Source organism: Aythya marila (assembly GCF_965140915.1).
Source record: "Aythya marila genome assembly, chromosome: Z".
NCBI classification, from domain to species: domain Eukaryota; kingdom Metazoa; phylum Chordata; class Aves; order Anseriformes; family Anatidae; genus Aythya; species Aythya marila.
Window position 1 is genome coordinate 491,990 of NC_139080.1, and position 18,437 is coordinate 510,426.

An 18,437-nucleotide genomic window follows, 5' to 3' on the forward strand; every position below is an offset into this window, starting at 1 on the left:
GTCTTAGGGATTTTAGTTTTACTTAAACTGGAGCACTCAAACAATTTGTTTCTAAACCCTACGGCGATTAGACCTAGCCTACCAGGGAATATTCAAGGCTCTTATTTACTGTGCTCAGTGCAGGACAGCTACCACGCCTCTCTGTCTACAGACAGCTCTTCAGAGAGGCCAAGCTGCATGTAGGCTGACAGCAGCCTGGAGATGTCCCAGGGCAGCACCCCAGCAGCTTCCCCCTCAGGTAAGCCTCCGTCTGTGCCACATGTGGGGACCTTGGTGGCGAGCACAGAGGCACAGCTCACCTCGTCCACGACACCTGCAGAGCTTCCTTTCTCTCCCCTTCCCTGTGCAATCGCCATAATGATCATTTCTATGTAATTTGTCCTCTACGCTATGGGCAATGTATTTGAACTCTGCCATAAAAGGTTCTCCGAAGGTAGCAACTTTGCGGTAAAATGACAGTATTGAAGCCCAGCTGCACTGCGGGCAGCTGCTGGGGTCACCTCCGCAACGAGGGGGTGCAACTATCAAGGACCACCGGGATGAAGACGGAAAGCCTCCAGGCAGTCAAAATAAACTTAGTGTCAAGACAGTTCCTATTGACTCTGCACAGCTTAAAGAAGCAACTCTGAGTCCATATTTCCCACTCAAGAGTTATTACACAAACGAAAACATTAGATAAAGACAATTTTCAGAGACATAAATATTTATTAAACAGTTACAATCTAGAAAAAACTACTCGGTACACGTTTAAAAGTCAAAATTCTGTTCAAACCTTAAAAAAATGTGTATAGCAATAATATTGGTGGGAACGATTTAAATGATCTTATTGGCAGGACAGTCAAGTGCTAGGGCTATAAACAAAGTTTGACAGGATACCCATTTCTAACAATCTACAATGACAACATCTGTTCTCAAGCAGCTGTTTAAGATTAGATGTTAAACCACTGAAATTTTACCTAACCTCCTTTCGTGAAAGCTACAGCTGCAGTAAAATTAAGCCATTCTTCCTCAGAAAAATACTTTCAGCAAGTAAATAAAGTTATCATCCTTCTCATTTATACTATGTTGGCTCTGATAATAACAATTTTAACCCCCTCCTTTCTCATTTTCAAATATGAAGTTGTTTTTCTTCTGATGAGAAGTCACCTACTAAGGAAACTGTATCACACAGTTTTTGGTGAAACAAACTATTAACTCATTTTAAGAAAGATCTAAAAAGATAGAAGTAAACTACAAGAAAAAAGCATATTTTGATTTATTTTGGCAAGTTATATGAAGGTCAAGATAAATTACTTTTTCAGTATTGCTTCTCTACATTTGTATTTCATTATTTTTTGCCATGATAGCTTGAATTTCCTACAGTTCCCTAAGATATTTCTGATAATTTGCCACCACACTAACATTTTAAGACCACAGCAAACATCAGGACAAGCATTTTTTAAGAAAACATACACAATGACAACAAGCTTCTTCCCAACCTTATAAAACACCATGTGATAAATCATACACGTTATAATGACTGCAAGTAAAGGGAAACTTACTCTAAAATAAAATTCTTCATTCCATTTTGGATTCAGTGTCTGTAAAAGAAATTAACATTAACACACTAAGATCTCCTTAGGTTTGCACTTTTGCAATTATTGAAATGTGCATGCAAATCACAATTTTCTAGAAAAACACAAGGAGAGAAAATAGCATGTCATAACAAAATAATGCAAATAAAAATATTGCTGTCAAATGATTTAGAACTTCTCTACTGAGTAAACCACATGTGGGAGGATATTTGAGTCAGATGATCCGAAAATAGATATTAAGCATAAATGCTGTTCTGTGAGTAAAAGGGAAATCACTGGAAATCTACAGAAACAAAACCTTCAGGTATTTCATTCTCCACATTTATTTACATCAAGACAGAAAAATATATTTTTTAAACACAAGGTCAACATTAGTATTGCAAAGATAAGGGCAGTCACATTATATAGATTAAAAAGAAAGAACAAAAGGAAAGGTTATGTCCTTTGAACAGGTACCGTACTCTTCTTAATCTCCTCCAAGACTGGAGGATTAGAGTTTCAATTTAATCATTTGAATAAAACATTTAGAATAAAATGTGTTTCATTTGCAATCTTAACGGAGCTCAAGCACGAAATCATAAATTGAAGTTTAAAAAACTAGAACTACAAACATTAACAATTTGTGCACTTCAGATTTGGATAAATTTAAAATCTAGTACGATATGTCCAATGGCTTTGTTTTCTTGCCAAACCATTCCCTCATTCTCTCACACAGCAGAGATTTACCAGAAGAGCTGATGGTAGGAGTTGGCTCTACACCCACCAAAATTTTATTAGAGCAGAAGGACAATCTTGGTTGTTTCTCTCGAACTGCTCGATATAGACGCAATAGATCTATCACGTCCAGGACACAGTGGCTCACGCACTTCTCTGCGCTAAGGAAACGTGAGTCAGTGCGCAGCTCAGCATGCGCTCGGGTGCCACGCAATGCTGACTCTCATAAAGCCCCTTCCCCTGTCAGCGTGGGCTGGATCTCAACCCGACACATACATACACACATTGTACAACTGATAATCAAATACTGAAGCTTAAAAACCTTGTTCCAAAAGATTTAAGAACTATAGAATGAGAAAGTGAAATAACTCTACAAAAAGAAAGATGTAATAAAAATCTTCAACCTCTAAACCTTTATAAGCGGTTATGCAGGTGGTTAAGGTTTGTACTCACGTTAGATGTGGATCCTGAACAACTCTCTGATTTGGGGCAGGAAAACATTTCACAAAAGAAACAACCAGCGATCACAGTGGTGGAATAGGGGGCAGAGACACTTTCAGCTTTTTATTTTTCTTTTTTGCGTTATATGGGCAAAGATGTATTTACTCAAACGATGAAGCAATATAGGAAAATGTTATGTTTCAAATATTTGTATTCATTCACTGTGGCTGCTCTTGGCAACAGAGCCTTTGCACGTAATTTAGCAACTAAATTTGAGGGCACTACTACCAATCAATAATGCAATGATTTTGAATGCCACTTAACCACAATTACAAATCTCAGGGAACGTGTGATGTATTAGGAGGCACAAGCTTTAGTAAATGAACTGGTGACTGTTACCACCTTTACAAATACAACAACTGATAGGTCAAGTCAGAAAGCACAAACACTAGAATCACAGCAAAGGAGAAAACCACTTGTAAAAAAAGTCTCCAGAAATAAATGGATGAATAACCACTTCAGAAAGGATATTAGCAGGGAAACAACAACAAAAAGACTCATCAGCAAAAAGAGCTACATCCTAAAAAGGGCAAGTATTGTGGAGATAAAGAACTGCCAAGAGTCAAGCTGAGTTAGATCTTCCACAGGATATTAGAACAAACACAAAGAAAGTTCTTCAACCATATAAATAAAAAGAGAACAAGAAAAGAAAGAAGAGATGCTACTAAGCAATGAAGCTCTCAGGGGAGACCCAACACTTTTAGATGTAGGAAATTGTGTGTTTAACACTATGGTAAAGGCAGAAAGGTAACAGGGCTCAGTAGGAAGACACTGGTGTCACAACTGAAGTAGAATTGGAGTCTTCAAAGCTCAACGCAGTCAAATCAAGGAAACTGAATAGTCTTCATCTGGACTTTTGAAAGGACTGACACGTGAAATCACACGCTGAGTAGTAGCAAAAATTTTGAAGAGGTCATACTGAGCAGCTTAAAAATGGCAAAGAGTTCTTTTACTACAGCAAGAGAGCAAAAGAGCACTTCTAGCGAGTCATTCAAAACAAAGCTCCAAAAGGAAACGCAAGGCTTTCATCAAATGCCACAGCTGGACTAACTAGACGTGTGGAGGGAGGTAAAGCAAAACAAACAGCCTCAGAAATTCAGCATCCCTACATCACGACAGATGCATCCAAAACTCTTTGCTGATAACTTTATTTCTGCGGAGTAAGGAAACATTGTAGGTTTAATCCTGCTTGGCTGTAACTAAGCACTTCAGGAGGCTAGGCCCAGCTGTACAGCAGGACACCTATCAGATAACTGCTCTGGTAATTTAAAAGGAGAATAAAAAGGGGAAACTGCAGTCCCTTATGCCTTCTTATAAGCACTCCTGCAAGCCAGTGCACACAGAAATTTACCCGTTCGAGTGAGGAAGACAACAATGAGTAGAAAAATAAGGAAGAGGTGAAGAGTTAGATGCCATCACATTAAAAGCTGCAGACTAGAAGGAGATAATCGTCAGGGTCTTTCAGAATCACTCCTGGGAGTGACTTTGCTCAATATTTTTTCCTTAATAAATGCAACTCAAAATGAAGACGACATACACATTTGCTGTTCATGAAATAAACTCACAAGTTGTATGTTGCATAGGAAGAAAACTGCTCAGAGGGCAGACAAGATGAAATTCAACAATTCAATAATGAAATGACTGACGAGAAGTTTCCAAAGGATGAGTTAACATTACTATTACGGAAACAACCGAGAGAGTCCAGACTAAGTGACAGTTACAAGAAACAGTGAAAGAAGGCAGATACAATCCCAAGAGTACATCATCATCATCTCGCCCTCAGCCTTCTGCACAGAAGCCCAACTGCAGACAAACACTGTCCTTTTTCTCCTTCCTAGGGCAGCACAAGGATCCCTGAGTTTACCACCTTCCCTCAGAGAAACAACACAATGCTTTCGCAACTTCACTACGGCTTTTATTTATGGTAGCCTTCTCAGAAGCTCTTATTCTCCTACCTGTCACACACATCCAAAGATGGTAATTATCATTTCAGCAATAACATTATAACCTTATTTCCAAGCCAATGCTCTCATTTCAACTGCTTGTAACTTTTACACTACTCTTCTATAGCCACCACATTTCAGGCATTTAGGAGCCAAATATGCCATCTCTTTAGTACTCATGCTTTTACACTAGCAACACCCTTCCAAATACAGGCAATGTTATCCGAGTAAGAAAAAAAAATAGACATAAGGCAATCTGCTTTGACTGTAACACCCCAAGAAAAACTGCACTGCTACTGGAAGAAATGAGACATTCAATAAAGCTCTGGATGTGATCACCATTTTTTCCTACAAAGCCAGGGGAAAAAAAAGCCTTATCCATGCCACACTTCCTCACCTCCCCACCCCTATTGCATGGACTTGCTACAAAGCATCTCTCCCCCAAGCCAAAGGACCCTTGCACCTCCATGACCTGTCCCACATCCCCTCTGCCATCACAACAGTCCTGCGTTTCATCCAAAGTCACAAAACAGCTGAAGTCAGAAGGGACCTCTGGAGGTCATCCAGCCCATCGCAATTCACACCACCTCGTGTTCAAAGTCTTTCCTTCCACTCAAGCGAAAGGTGAAAGATCAGAATCTTTCTCCCACCTACAGGCATTTGCCAGCTAGCAGAAGCTGCCATGCTATTTTAGGAGAACAAACAAGTGCTACAAGGGCTGGACTTGGCTGTGACAGGAAGAAAGCCATCATTTTTCAGGAATGCTGAAGCATCCATTTTCAAACAAGCCCCCAAAAGCTAGTGCATGGGCTGTCAGTAGGGTGTAACCTTTGCAATGTAAGAAAGATTTTTCAGTACACAGATACTGATGTAACAGTTTCTTATGAATACTGCTGTTCCATAATAAAACAAAACCAATCCCAGACTTCGGAGAGAACACACCATTTGACATTATAGCACAATTATAGCCAGGTATTATACAGCCTGCAAGTGACCTATCTAGCCTATGTGTTTTCCATTGATATGACTCCAGGACCAGGAGGCAGGCCTGTGCAAACGTGTCCCACGAAAGGGCATGACAGCATGCCCTGCCTTCTACAAAAACGAGGTATGGGAATCATAAGAAAACCTCCCACATACTTACATAGAAGTGGCTATAAATCTTGAACCTATTTAAGGAAACAAAAAATGTCACAGCCCATGTTGTTACTACACCAGCTAACTTGGTACTGCTTTTCAGAAAAATTAATGTTTTTCTCACAAACTTTACACAAAACTAAGCTAGACAGGCTATAAAGAAGGTATTTTACAGAAAGAATATATGCAAAAATGCTATTATGAAACAACAACAGATCACACGCATTGAACTCGTATACCTTTGTTTTCTCATTCTGGTTTGAAAGAAGAATGGGTTATTGGGTTTCTATACATGTATGTGACAAGTTAAGTGTTGTACCACATTACAGAAACAGGTTCAGGTGTTCTTAGTGTCTCCAAAACAATGAAATAAAGAAGTATACACATACCTTTTTAATAGTTTTTGTCTGCACCAGGGCAAGTTCTCTGTTCTCATCTGCTACATACAAGGAAAGTTTCACGTAGGGGTCACTGCAAAAGAAGAGGTCACATTTAATGGGAATTTCACAGCCAAATGTAATTTCATTATAAGTTTGTCATTTAATGGGATAACAATAACAGCTAAATAGTTTTAGAGGAAGTGTTTTTACTGAAACCAATGTACTGTAACAAGCTACGGAAACACTTAAAAGATGTGTTTGAATGTGCTCACTTCCATACTGACCACGGCATTAACTTGCAACTGTCTCCCATTGCTGTGGACAAACAGCACGTGCTTGCATACAAGTTCTGCCCACCAGCACTAGCAAATGATTCAGCCTCCCTTCAAATACCGTTTCTAAACACGATGAAGCATAGTGACCATCAAATTTGCAGCCATGGGGTATTCTAAGCTTTGCAGAGCAGCAAGCAGAACCACCACTACAGCTAATCCCGTTGAAGTTTATTTGGGGACGGTCTTGTCCACAGCATTGTACCAGCTAGCACAGATGAGTCTGGCTTCATATTTTCTCTCCCCCCCCCCCCCCCTTCCTCTTTTCTGAAGGAGAAGGAATTAAGGAATTAGACGTGCATATTCCAGAGGCCATACAGCTCTGTATGTCAGATGTCTTTCAGACATAGGCTGTGGCACTAAAGGAGGTCACTGCTTTCAGCAAGCTGCCCATCCCTGTCACTGTGCTGCAGGTTTGCTGTCCTCCAAATCTGCATTTCCTAATTCCTCTCAGCAGGGAGACAGTTGCTGCCAGTATGGGGTAGTAGCACTACTACCGCAGAGCAGTAACCTCTTGCACGGTACAGCCTCCTAGCACCTTCTCTTCCTGCAAGAAAGAGCGTTCTAGAAGAAGGGGGAGTTCAAGGATGCAATCTAAAGCTTTTGAAGAAAGGATAGGCAGCAGACACTGAGGCTATCCAACTAATTCATTCAGACTTGCAGAGACTCTCTCAAATACATCTCTGATACTTCATAAAACTGAAAAATAATTTTTTGTCAGTATTGCTAAAGAATAATCAGCATTTGAGTGTTCATTATACTAGGAGTTCAATTTACTTGGAAAATAACACTGCAGAGTGAAAATAACATACAAATAAACAAGATGTGCAGGATTATCCTATCTGTTGATGCACATAAATGCACCTACTTAAACTGCAATTAAATTCATCATTGAGCGCCAAGGTCTGACAGGAAACAAAGCATCACAGTGATTAAAAAGAAATGCTACCACCACTCGGAATTGCTTAATGTACCATGCCACCTATATTTACTGAAAAATACCCTATTACAAGAAGCAGCAGAAACCAGACATTCATCGAAGTAAATCATACGCTTTTCAGCTTCGATAGATCAGAGTTAACCCCATTTCTTCAAAATATCCAACTTCTACTACTTGAAACCCTGCAACACCCATCAGGTTTGCACGTTTCAGACTGTGCTGTCACTGAGCTGGAGAAAGGGGAAAGCACTGGAAGGGGAGAGATGCAAGAAAAATGTCATAGGCATTCACAGATCCTGAGCTCGTTCTGATTTGAGTATACAGTAACAAAACCGGAGGAGTAAACCCATTCCCCTTGCAAGGAATTCACCATGAAAAACCATGAAGAAATACTCGTTCAGATCTCAATGTTATTCATCTTTTCAAATGCTCTTCTCAAGGTGAGCATCAACATCATTGCCTAAAGACACAAGTTTGCTGTAACTGCATGGTGCAAATACAAATGTTTCCATAACTAAATATTAGAACCAACACTAAGATCAACATCTGAAAAATAAAAATGCAAATAATCGCTATTAGGATACCACGCAACAATATCCATGAAAAATGAGGAATGGTGAAGGAGGCAACAGATTTTTTTTTTTTGCAAGACTTTTGTTTGTTTGTTTAACAAGGGAAAAACAGGTTTCTTACAAAACTGAGTAAGAAAATGTAGCCTTTCCTGAACTATTGACCCCTCAGCCTGCTCTAAAACAGCCAATGAACTGTACAAGTTTCCACTCCTGAACGTGAGCTGGGAGTTTATCTGAACGCTTAGATCTTTACAACTATTTACTCATGGGCAATCACTACTTAAAAAAAGCACGTAGCCTGACAGATGCCGAGGTGCTGTGAGCCTGCCCGGCAGTGCACCCAGCTCTGCCCCAGCTCCTCGTTCTGGCCCTTGTGCTGCCCCCGTCTTCAGTGGGGAACACCTCCGTGTGGAGCGACCCACGGGTATAGGTGAGAGGAAGAATTCGAGTCAAAAGCAGCTGTTGGGGGGAAAGGAGGTCAGCTCTCAGCCCAGTCAGTACTGTGGCTCGGTCCAGTGGAGGCATGCTAGTAGCTGCTGCTTCAGGAGAGACAGAATGCACAGCAGAGGTGGGAAGGAGCATCAAGAGGAAGGGCAGAGGAGTTTCTTCCCCTTTCCTTGCCCTTCCCTTTTCTAAAGTCATCTTAATGTTTTCTAAAGTCTACTTGACTGACTTTGTCAAATTAAACATCGCAAACAGATAGAAAACAGCCCCTGGTAGAGACATCTCTAAGCCACATGAAATGCAGAGCCAGCTTGGTTTTGGTCTTTAAGCTTTTTTTTTTTTTTTTTTTTTTTTTTTGTTTTGTTTTGTTTTGTTTTGTTTTTGTTTTTTTTTTTTTAATAATAACAAGCATTTAAAAATAAACAAGCAAACTTAAAAAGAGCATAAGGACACAAATAAAAAGTAAAGGATGAAAGAGCTGAGATCCACCACAAGTTTCTTATCCAGAGGCTGTGACTGATGGGATTTGCTGACAGCTTACAGAGGAAGCGGCCTCAGTCACGCTGCCTGCCTTACCTGCTGCTAAATCGAGCGCTTCATTCACAGCCCGGGAAGCTGCAGCTGCCTCAACTGATCTGACAGTTGACATTTTTTTCTCTCCTTTGAACCCATCATCTGTCCTAAAGAACCATGAAGCTTCCCGTGTAAGGAAAGCTTCTTGTGGCACTGGAAGTGAGGATAAGAGCACCGAACTCACTGAGCAACAGCGGCACAGAGAGCATCCCAGTCACAGACCGCAGCTTCCCAGACAAAGTCTCCCAGAAGGATTTAGCTACCCAAATAACTGCCACGCTCACTTCTGCTTGCTCCATCAAAAAATAAGAGGACGTAAGTAAGAGATACCAAAGAGCACTGAGTTTATAACCACTTCATTTCTCCACTTAGAAGTAGCTGCCGATAAGAAACGTTGCAGCCTATTCTGCTTCTCCCACCACGTGGCAGTTCCAGCTAAGTCAGCCCCAGCGTGCAGCAGATCACCTTAACCCTGCCTGCTGCCGCTACACCGGGGCGGTCACGCTGAGCTGGAAGCTCGCAGAACAGACGTACCTCCCAAACCATGCACGTGGGTGTCTTCTGCATCCGCAGAAAACAAGGATCAAGACTCCTGTGCATTAACTTTTTTCAATATTCAATATCAACATGTTGGTGTATTCCTATAACATACCATTTAAACTCCTGTTCATCATAAATGAAGGCTCTTTCTATTGAACTCTAACGCTACCTGCCAGAACTAGGGAAAAAAGAAAAAAAAAAGTATTTCTGGGCAGAGGATATCAGGGGTACTTAAACATCTCCATAATGAGGCCATGGCACTATTTTCAAAAAGTAACTGCTGGCAAAACCTATGCAAATACTCTGGTCGTGAAAACACAACCATATGGATTCATCACTAGAACACCTGTTCTCAGATACTGAACAAGATGAAAAGCAAACTAAACCAAAATCTTTTATAAGCAAAAAACAAAACAAAACAAAACAAACAAACAAAAAAAAACACAAACACAAAAGGCCAAAACAAACCACCAAACAAAGGTCAGAGCAAAGCACCAGAGAAACCCACCCATTATGCTTAAGAGGTTTTCCTGGGCTCCCAGGAAGGACAGACACACAAGGAAGGAGGAGGAGGTGTTCGCCACACACTTCTGAAAGACAAGCACGCTGTCAGCTGGCCTCAGCCTCTCCTGGAGGGATGCTGCAGTGGAGGCAGGCAGGAGTCCCAGTCTCAGGTACTTCACAGAAAGGCCATTTACAAAGCACGTAGCAATGGCTCTCCCTGCACAGAAAGGGCCATCCACCAGGCCACTCACCAACCAGACGTGCCCAGTACAACTCAGAACATGTTTTGATGCTCTGTCTCACAAGCTTTTACTGCAGGACTCTTGATACACAGTCACAGATCGGTTGGGGTGGGCAGGGAGTCGCAGGTGCTGCCCCCCCGACCCAGCAGCCCCCCGAGCAGGGTGCCCAGCCCCACGGCCCGGCGGCTGCTGGAGACCTCCCCGAGCTGCCCCCAGCCCCTCTCTGGGCAGCCTGGGCCAGGGCTGCGGCACCCACACTTAATTGCCCAGCTTCACATGAAGATTTGGAGCTGCCTCAGATTCCTACAGATTCCACTGAAACAGAATCGCCCCCAAACCCAACGTGGTGTTCACATCTGTCCCACCTAAAAACTCTTTGTTTTGCAATTTCAGTTTATCCATTCAGTTCTGGTTGGTAGAGATCCTGGATACACCTGGACGGGGCATGCACTTGAGACGAGAACGTGAATCACCAGATGCTGAGAACACCGCACGTTGGTCATTTCCATGCCATTAAGCCCGCAGTGCATCGTTCTGGCCCTTTTCCCTGTGACTTTACCAGGCCCACTTTTCATGCCAACAGGCAGCATGGACACAAAGCAACCCATGCAGGCTTTCCAAGGCAGTCACCATGACCAGGATTAAGCCAACTCAAGTGGTCAAGCACACACAATAAAAGCTTGTCATTTATTGTTTCCCACACACTTGTAATTCTCCGCAGTGATCTGCTAATGCTTTTAGGCAGCAGGCATCTCAACACAAAGCCCTGAAACCCGCTTTTGTGCGCACATCAGCTGGCACGTTCGGGCACACAATGTGACAGCGGGTCAAGCAAACAAGACGCACTGCTTGCTCTGCAGGGCGCTGCTCCCTCGAGCTCCCACGGCACCGCACTGTTCGAGCAGCCCACATGCCAGTACCCAAAGCAGGGGGCAGGCCTTTTGCTGAAGCACGGGGCTGCTATCCAGGGGGCACCAACGCAGAGAGATGCAGGCTGGATATGCGGGGACACTACTTCATGGAGAGGACTCGAACAGTGTCACGGGGCAACTGTAAAGCCTGCGTCTTTGGAGGTCTTGCCTAGAGAAAGCTCTGAGCAACCTGGTGTGATCCCAGAGCTAACCCTGCTCCGGGGGCAAGGCTGGACCAGAGACCTTCTAAGGTTCCCTCCGGTCCTACAGTCATATCCAAATAAAAGCATCAGGACTCGCCGATCCCAGCCAGTTTTTAAAAACACATGCGCACAGTTCATGCTTGTTCCCTCCCACCGATGATTAAAGGGCTCTGTACCCAGCCTGTTTCAGCCAGGGCTGAAATTAGCAAAGTCCCTGCCCCAGCTGTAAAATTCCAGATCAGACTGCACGCTGCTCGTTAATTTAGATCAACGTCTACACAGAAAATGTTAAAACACTTCCATATTCAATATTTTAAAGGGTACAGGTGCTCAATGGACTGGCTATGTTTTTAAAAATGAAAAAATATTATTGTGTAGTCTGAGTAAGTATACTGCAACTTATTCCTTAATCCAGCAGACTTAACCCCTTTCTTCTCCTCCTTCCCGTGTTGGTGCCACTCCCCGGTTTCCAAGCACTTTATTACATTTGGCTCCTCAGCAGCACGTGTTTCAGCAAGCCAACCGTGCGGCACTGGGAGCATTCTTCGACAAATTTCCCAAGTAACACCAGAGTTTCCAACAGTCATAAATATAATCAGGCAATTCTTTACATCACAGTTACATAAACTCTTGTTGATTACAATATATCTGACTAATATTAAACTTCTGGTGTTTGGAAGTCTATAAATAAGTTACAAAGTCAAGCTTTTAAGAAACTTGTTACTTAGAGTCTGGCTCAGATTGCAACAAACAAATAAGCAGTCTAATTTGTAACTGCCTGTAATTCAGAAGATATTGACGAAATACACAGGTTTCACATCCACAAACTAAACGCCTCAAATACCTGCAGAATTAGAGCTCTGTTATCAGAGCAAGGACACTAACACAGCCCTATAGGATTCAACATTAATCATACCCAAAGGGTTACAGAAAACTAGAGACGACCTGCCAGGAAACCTGTGCTTGTATAACATTCAAATAAAATCCATCAAAAGTAATTTATATTATAATCTGCCTTTTCATTGTCAATCACCCGATTCCATCTTGAAAAATTAAAAATGTGTGTTTTTTCCCTGGAATTTAAATGTTTGACAAACACACTACTTTTCTATTCTTGTGGCCAAGAAAAGTGCTTATTATTCAACAACGTCTTGTTAAATTTCTAATAACTCTGCATTTGTTATATAATAAAACCATTACTAGCGAGCACTTACTGTATTCAGCTACAGTGGGAAAGGAGGAAACCATTCATTCCACTACCTTCAAGCGTTCCGTGGGGTTTGCTGCATAATAATGTTAAACGTAGTCCCTGACAATAAGTTGTAGTTTGCATCTCTCTTCCTGGCATTAGAATCTGTTCAACCAGGAAAAGTCAGAAGTGACTCAAATCGTTAATGTTCATTAGGAAGACCTCCACTTAGTAAAACAAACAAACAAAAACCCTTTAAAAAAGAAAAAAAACAAACACACGCCCCGAGCTTCTGTTGCATAATTAATCCATTGCATAATTAAACCTCAGAGCTGTCTTTTCTACAATAATCTGTGTTCATGCACCAGAAGCTTCTGGTACTCAGTAAGGAAGTGATGTGCCCACATGTGCTGGACTGTGTCCAGCCCCAAAAACAGGGATGTGGAAAAGACACTGACTAGACCAGTAGTGGCCCTGTAATAAGGGTGCCTGCCCAAGATTTTGTAACTCACCCTGAGTCTGCTTTACCTCACCTCGTGCATGCCTTTTAGCAACCTCTTTTCCCTGCGCTTCTCAGCCCTCGTGGCCCTTGGTGACAAAGACACGCCTGGAACCAGATGGAAGTTGGCAGGGCGTCAAGCAAAACCAAACCAACTGTCTGCAGCAGTAACATGCAGTCTGCTGCTCCTTATCTCTACAGCTGCCAGGTAGTACCAGCAGGTTTCCTCAGCCACCATGAGCACATTCAGCCACACCAGGCCTCAGGCAGCTAAAAACAGTGTGTCCTAAATAGAGGGACACAGGTTAATACCTACAGAATGATGTTGGTCTCTCATTCCTGATTATTAATAAATCTTATCACAGAGCAGATGAGAGACATGCATGGAAGTAACACAACAAAACTTCCTGAGAGCAGTACCTCTACCAGGAAACACAAAACACGCAAAGTAAAAGGAGACAGACTGGTTGAGACTTCTCGGAGAGCCGGCATAATAGAAGTACACACTGAGCAAACAGGTGATGATATCGAAGGATGGCAGGACAAGGAAAGAAGCAGATCCATAATTAGTAACACAACTACAATAACAAAATGAAATATGAAAACGTATCCCAGAGAACAGACATTACATGTCAAAGGCGTAGTAGAAGCAAGCACTGAAGGAGCTTTACAATGGCAAAGTGCAAGGCAAACCGATGGATTTATTAGGTAATAGCATGAAGATCTATAAAACTGTTCGAGGAAAATCTGCACAAGGACAAATACAGTATCTGATCTGTACAAAGGTACTGTGAAAAGTATCAATGACGTGGAATGAAATATATGTGAAGACCAGAGGAAATACCAGGCATCTGTTTAACAGCAGAATTTGTAGAAGTGTTAAAGAAGGGAAATCCTGACGATCCAGATCACAGAAGAGTCAAAAATAAAGACACCTGCTAAGATTACTGAGGAAAACCAACAAAGTAGGTTACAGGGAGCTTCTGTGCACAGAAAGCAGACTGATCAGTTTCAAGTTGTAGTTAGCAGATCTTTTCACCCTGAAACTGATGGATAAAAAGGAGGGGAGGTATGGGCATTAAGATAGAGTATTATTTTCTTGACTTTTATAATGGAGAAAAGTTCATTCCTGAAGAAAGCATTATATAAAAAACCTATATGGCACTCCTGGTAACCACAGTTATAAGAAGTGATGTATGAGTACTTTTATTGTGCTCTAAAAATAAGTAACAAATGAGGCAAGTCATTCCACAGTTCCTTGTCAGCATCAGTCTCCGGCTTGAATCACTGCTGATTTGCATCAGGTTTTAAAACTGAGTGCTAGATAAATTTAAGAGCATGACACTGGATGAGTAGAATTAAGCCCTTTAAATCGTGCAGATGACATCATGTACCTGACAAATGTTTGAACTAATAATAGATTTGCAAATTGCTTAGAAAACTTGCCATAGAAATAGTTTTCGGCCAAAGTACTGGTTTTGTGTTGAGAAGAGGGCAGAACATCAAATGCAGAAGCTCAGCAAAATAATTCAGGTAGAAAGCTACAAGCCGAAAACTTAACCTGCATGAGTTTTTATCTAAAGCAGTGCTGGTATTAAGAAGGCAATCGTAATGAAGCCTGCCATGTGATAAATAGAAAAAAAATCATGGACTTCTGTTAATGCAGTTGATATGTAAGTGAAAACGTACAGCAGCATTCTAGTAGCATTACTGTAATAACCGAAAGTGGATATAGGAACCGGGACAGAAGCCTGGAGCCCAGGGACAACGCAGATGGCAGTTCCTCACGGCCTGCCCCTGCTGCCCCGACACTGGCCGGCTTTCAGACAGGAGCGCAACGCCAGGGACACCAACAAAGGAAGGTGGCAGGCTGACACAGGAAGCCACGCAATGCAAGCAAGGTCACTGTGACCAGGAGGCTGCCATCAGAGAGATGACCCGACTGCAGCAGCTGGGCATAATAAACCTACGATTAACAGAACAAAGTAGTGCTGTAATACCCTCTGTGTCCGTGAGGATGCTTCTTGACATGGGAGAAGCAATTTTTTGCTGAAGATTAAGGGAGATAGGAGGAAGTGTATACAAAAGTTTGACCCTTTCACCTGCTATAGGACTCCTCCTTCCTAAGTATCGCTGGAGAAATTATACCAAAAGAGCCAACCCCAGCTCCATCCATAGCACAGCGCAACAACATAAAAAGGAAGGAGAACCCCCCAGGTGCAGTGAAGGAGGTCAGCACAGCCATTCTTGCAATCAGAAAGATTACAGGGTTATTAGTGCTTTGAATTTCTTATACAACGTCATCGCCCACTGCTGTCAGAAGTCAGCAGATCATTCCGCACGTGTTATTAGGCATTCAAGGGACTAAGCAGGGATTTCAAGTCAGGTCTTCATAAATAAAGAGAAATGAGCCCAGTCATTATCTCACTAGTGACGGGAGATGAATGGGAGTTGATTTCTTGAACACCTATCTATAACGCTCCTCCTTACAAAATCCCAAACTCATTAATTACAATCTTAGCCATCTTGACATGATTTGCCCAAACCTACAGAAAACATCAATACCTACCCAGATTAGCAGCACTATGGAGCTGATCACAGTTCTTTGGAGAATAAACTGGAATCCTAAGAGAGTTCTGTTAACAAGAAACGTTCCGCTAATCATAATCACAAGGCAGCGCAAAGTGGGTTTGGCAGAACAACAGCCATAAAAACTTTGAGGTCTTAATAAAGCCTTTTCCTGACCTTCTGAAATGCCTAACTTATTCAGATTTACCCACTTGTCATCTTTTTACCAACTCAGTATTTATTATTTTCTTAAAGCTCAAGCAATTTTAGAGCCTTCATTAGATCTGCAGCTTCAAAAGGCAACCTTACAGCATTTCTTATTGGGGAGGACAACAAAGCATTGATTTGTTAAAAAAAAATAAAAAAATCTCTGAAATAGAAGAGCAAACAGACCAACACCTTTTTAAAAACTATGTTATTTCAGAGTACTGTAATACTGGAGCCCATAAGCAGTTTCTTATTTGTTTACTTGAGTCTGGAATTATATTTACTATATATTCTTGAACCAGATTTGAAAGCAGGTCTTAAAGCATCCTTTGACAATGATCCAAATTATTATTTCTTTATTTTAAGCCATAAAAGAAGGGGGTGGAGAGCACACGCATACGTGAAAGAACAATGAAACTACTAAGCCCTGCACTGCTCCATTTTTATTTTTACATATGAAAACGCCTCCCAAAGTACAAGATTTAGTACCACTCGTTATGCAAGTGCATGCATGCCAAGCTTCTCACATGAAGGCAAACTTCACATTTCAGAACAGCTGTATTACTTCAAAGGAGACAAGTCTTGCCTGAAATGATAATTTTGCTTCTGTGAGAAATGCATATGCATTCCTACTGGGCCAACCCTTTCCCACCTCTGTTTCACACACACGAAAGGAACTAATCAACAGCTCACATGATTCTGTCTAGAAAAGTACTAACATCTTCAAACATGAAGGCAGAGAAGGCTTTTTCTTGAAGCCATATCCAAATTCAATTATTTCCATAGTTTTAAGGGAACCTCCACCTGGCTATTGGTCAGCTTTCATCCAACCTCTCCTCCCCCCCATTTACCCAATCTAACCTACCTGTACTCTCCCTACTCTCCCTTGGGCAGCCTCTCTGCTGCAGCAGGGCAGCCACCGCAACCTCTGGCTCCACAAAGCACGCCTGACCATACCCCAACTGAGGGACACTGGGGACAGAAGCCCAATTTAACTTGACCTCTGCCAAATTTGAAAGAAAAAGCAAAAGCAGAATGCATTTGAAAAACTGTTAATATCCTATACTATTGCACCACAACTGGAGAGCTCTGCACAGTCTGCTGTGCTTATCCCCTCCTTAGGTGGAGCAACAGAGCCAGTCTGCCACTTTCCAGGCACGATAGAGTAAAGACAGGGCAGGCCAAACATCCAGGTATGGGGAAGGGACGCCAGCACAACTAAACCTGCAAGAACTCACCTGTCAGGTTCTGCTGTTGTTTTCATTTGGTTTTACATACTTATCTGTCTGCCCAGTCTTCAAAAGGGGGTGATATTAATTTTCACCGGGATTTTGTAAACACTAGAAAATGTGAGTACCAGCATAAAAACAGTCTGCCCGGTTACTCAGGGGAAAGCAAACTTTGGACTGAGTTTCATACTGAGATTTTTTTGTAGATTGCAGTCTACGTGTACTATTAGAGATCCACTTGTACAGCCAATATACCTCCAGAAATAATTTACAAATTCAGGTCAGTAAAATACACTCTTCAAAACTATCCATCTCAGCGAGTCTCCATAAGTTTATGGGAGTAATGAACAGTAATTAACAGCAGGACAGAATGCAGACTGTATTTGGCAAGAGGAAGTTCCTTGAAAAATGTTTTACAAAATCATTAAAAATACTTAGAGACAACTCTGTGCACACAAGCACTTAGTGCAGGTTAGAAAGTAATCACTGATTTTAAAAGATTAAAGTTTTGCCTAGTGTTTCAAAGGGATGATGGAAACAAAGTTCAAAATATGCATTATTAAGGTTAAGATAGGAAATAAATACTTCTAACAAAGTTTTATGAAGAGTAGTAAAACCTCAATGTTACAAGACAAATAACTTTTACAGTCTCTATTATTTTTATCTCAATAACCATTGACAGGTTTCCCTATTCTTGTTACTTTAAGTGAGAAGTACAATAAAACCATACAGAAAATAACTAGAATGTTTCAGAGTGTATGGTCTGTTTGTTTGTTTTTTTTTCCTTTAGGATGAGCTTCTAGGGGTTTGTCTTCCTGTCCATACCATTTAAAATGTATTAAGAGTTCTTCTAAAAGAGAAATGAAGCAGCTTTTTCCCCCTCACAGTCACACAAGGTTCACACGTACTGTGACTAAAGCAAAGCCAGAAGTGACTACTTGCACTAAAATAAAGAAATGTTTTTCAGAAGGAACAGAAATCCTTACCTTATCTTTCACCAAAGAGACAAACTTGCAATCCATTGTGTCCAAGCATCCTAAAAATCTCACCTCTTCATACTAAATCCCAGAGCCATTTTATAGGCCTCACATCTTTCCTTTTTTATGTTATTATTATTGTTTTCCAAAGAAAGGCTGACACCTCATCTAGCACTACAAGAAATTTAGCAAGGCTTTATTCAAAGAGCTGCTAGAGATAATGATGACTCACATCATAGACAGCTGCAAAGAAGTGCC

At 41.5% G+C, this 18,437-nt stretch overlaps 1 protein-coding gene across 3 annotated transcripts in view; it reads right to left on the reverse strand.

The window, feature by feature from the left end:
• LOC309890184 (E3 ubiquitin-protein ligase NEDD4-like) overlaps nucleotides 1-18,437 on the reverse strand; it is a 140,788-nt gene that overhangs the window by 68,554 nt on the left and 53,797 nt on the right. For all 3 annotated transcript variants that reach the window (XM_082783828.1, XM_082783830.1, XM_082783829.1), the window contains exons 3-4: nucleotides 6,259-6,340; nucleotides 1,542-1,580 (exon numbers count right to left, since the gene is read on the reverse strand). In XM_082783828.1, coding sequence (XP_082639954.1) covers nucleotides 1,542-1,580; nucleotides 6,259-6,340 — 121 coding nt within the window. The remainder of the gene's footprint in view (nucleotides 1-1,541; nucleotides 1,581-6,258; nucleotides 6,341-18,437) is intronic.